General features: G+C 39.1%; 1 protein-coding gene across 5 annotated transcripts in view; it reads left to right on the top strand.

Moving 5' to 3' along the window:
- LOC116069040 (disintegrin and metalloproteinase domain-containing protein 32-like) overlaps positions 1-2,907 on the top strand; it is a 127,026-nt gene that overhangs the window by 105,603 nt on the left and 18,516 nt on the right. For 3 of the 5 annotated variants that reach the window (XM_031339327.1, XM_031339326.1, XM_031339328.1), the window contains one exon: positions 2,494-2,581. The exons of the other annotated variants lie outside the window; for them this stretch is intronic. In XM_031339327.1, coding sequence (XP_031195187.1) covers positions 2,494-2,581 — 88 coding nt within the window. The remainder of the gene's footprint in view (positions 1-2,493; positions 2,582-2,907) is intronic. 5 annotated transcript variants of the gene reach the window in all.

Genomic DNA, 2,907 nt, shown 5'->3' with positions numbered 1-2,907 from the left:
CATTTCTACTGTCTGAGTTTGCTTCAGGGTGGATACCCCAAGAAGATTCCTGGAGTAAGGGTCTCATAAAGAGATTTCTAGCTATGTGCTTTTCTGTGTTTATCACAATCTCCAGGGGCATAAGTAAAGACTTCCAAACAGCGCCAGATAAAGTTACCAGTCTAAAAGCAGAAGGGACAACTCAGGCACAATGTTCTCCGGAAAAGACATAAAATGAACCATCACGCCGATAGCCCCCAAGAACGCAACATCCAGAGACCGAACCCTAAAAGGGAGGGACAGAATGACAGCTGTCACAGCATTTGGCTCAGCCTTGCGGGCACTGTGTCAGACAAAGAGCTGTGCTGGCTTCATGACTCCCACTGTTCCCAATAGACATGTCTGTGCCACTGTGCTTTCTTGCTCTTGCAGCTTGTTCCAGTTCTTATTTTTGCTAAGACTTGATTTATTTGCCAAAGTGTGTGTGTTTTTTTTTTTTTTGAGTAGGTTTCACCATCTGCTGAGAAGAATATTAATTCTGTTGCTGTTGGATGGGATGTTTTATGTGTCATTTCAGTTAATTTGACCTATAGTGAAATTTAAATCTCAAATCTCTCTCTCTCAATCTCTCTCTCTCTCTCTCTCTCTCTCTCTCTCTCTCTCTCTCTCTCTTTCTCCCTCTCTTTTGTCTGCATGTTGGTAAGGGTGGGGAATCAAAATTTCCCAAAAACATTGTATCTGACCAGCCTATCTCTTTATAGGCAATAATCTCTCTTTCATCAAACTGGGAGTGCTGACATTCTGTGCCCATTTATGTTGACAATCACTATGCCTTTCTGGTGAATTATTTACTTTATTGCTTCTAGTTTTGCCCTGTAGTCACCTTTTAGGATATATGTGTAAATGTACATATATGATGTATAAATGTATGTATGTATAAATATACATATAGTTAGGATATATATCATACATATATTCAGGATTTACATCATATATTTAGGATATATGTATCACATATTCAGGATATATATCATATGTATATCATATATATATACATATATACATATATACATATATATACATATATATATATACATATATATATATGATATACAACATATACTCAGGACATACACACACATCTAGTTCCTGATGTTTATGCATGTGTTTGTGTGCGCGCGCGCGCGTGTGTGTGTGTGTGTGTGTGTGTGTGTGTGTATGACAGAGAGAGAGAGAGAGAGAGAGAGAGAGAGAGAGAGACTGCAGCTCACTCAAGCTTTACCTTTCTCATTACATCATCTTCACACTTCTCTTTCTACCAATTCATCAGGGCAGGTGGTATCCCACCCTCACCTCAGAGAATAGTCATCTGTTTGCTTACTTACTTATTTTTATTAAGTCCAATCAGCCAGCCTGCATCATGTGATATTAGAGTAACTGCTTGTCATGTTTTGAGACAAGCTTCTACTTTGGAGGCCAAGCCTGCCTAAGAACCAGTGTCTCTTCTGCCTTGGCCTTGTGAGTGCTGAGATTCTAGGCTGTGTCTCCACACCTGCCTTTAGCTTTAGGGATCTTCTGCATCCTGTACTCCCAGCACTGCATCTCTAATGTCTCGTGGGGGAGACTTTGTGGTGATGCCTGTCTGTGGCTCTAGATGTCCTTTTGCATACTACTTCTCTGGGTGACTAATTCTCTACTGTAATTTATTTGAATGGGCTTTCAAATAAAGATTACAGAATCAGCTTCTTCTAGCCCCTGGATGTTCACACCAGAGTCCTCAAAAGTAAGGCCATGATGGCTCATATTTGAATTATTGTTATCTGAATGTATGAACTCTGGGACTATGATGTGAGCTTTTCTGTTTGAACTAGTCTGTTGATAGTGCTTCCCACTGCAATTTTTCCCCAAGATTTTCATTTGGCTCCTTGCCCCCCAATCTCAATTTCTTTGCATTTAGAAAATGTATTCTCATGGAAGTTGATGAGTCTTTTGATTTTCCATCAAGATTCTTGTTCTTTTGTTGAGATTTAAGATGGTATTAAGATGAGTAACATGAAAAGCATTCCATTGCTAGTAAATGATTCATAATCAGCCTGGGGAAGGTTTAGGTCTTTCCTTGTGAAGGCCAAAAGCTGAAGCAGCTGACAGGAAGTCACTGAACCTGGACAAGGGGGGAAATATGTGTGCTGAGATCTGGCCTACTGCCTGCAACTTACTGCTAGGCTTAGAGATAATCTATGTGTCTGAAACTGTCCTCTAAATTTAAGGGTAAACATTTGGATTCACTACAGTTTCTTGGTACAAATATAAGTCTCACTTTGTAGTTTTTAAATATGTCTTCCTTTGATGTGTGAGTTTTAGCCTAAGAAACCAAATATTCCCTCTGTGGGATTCTTTTTTTAAATCAAAATGAATTAAGTCATTCTTGGCTAAGATAAAAAAGTAAATATTATAGCCTAGCACATAATTTCATAATTAGAAGAAAATCATTTATACTTTTCAAACTAACCCTAGGTGTGCATATCTAATGGTAGCTGCTCTTGCTTCAAGGACTACCTACCTCCCAACTGTGCAAGAAAATCAGGGCTGTTGGGCAAGCATGGCAAGTATCTATGTCTGTAAATAGCCACTGAGAAAAAGCTATAAGGTTGTTTGTTTTCATCCAAAGAAAGGCACATTTTACTACCTGGAAAGAGGCTAATAATATTTGGAATCAAAAGGCAATTAGATTTTGTTTCTCAAATACTGAAACTAAATATCATTAACTCTGCTCACAGTTTCTGTTACATGTGTGTGAGACCAGCAGGATGCATTAGGCTGTCTGCTTCCTCCTCCTCTTCTTCTTCTGCTTCCTCTTCTTCTTCTCCTTCTCCTTCTCCTTCCTTCTCCTTCTCCTTCTCCTTCTCCTTCTCCTTCTCCTTCTCCTTC

Source organism: Mastomys coucha, unplaced genomic scaffold, assembly GCF_008632895.1.
Source record: "Mastomys coucha isolate ucsf_1 unplaced genomic scaffold, UCSF_Mcou_1 pScaffold22, whole genome shotgun sequence".
NCBI lineage: Eukaryota > Metazoa > Chordata > Mammalia > Rodentia > Muridae > Mastomys > Mastomys coucha.
This window is presented reverse-complemented; position numbering and strand designations above follow the sequence as displayed.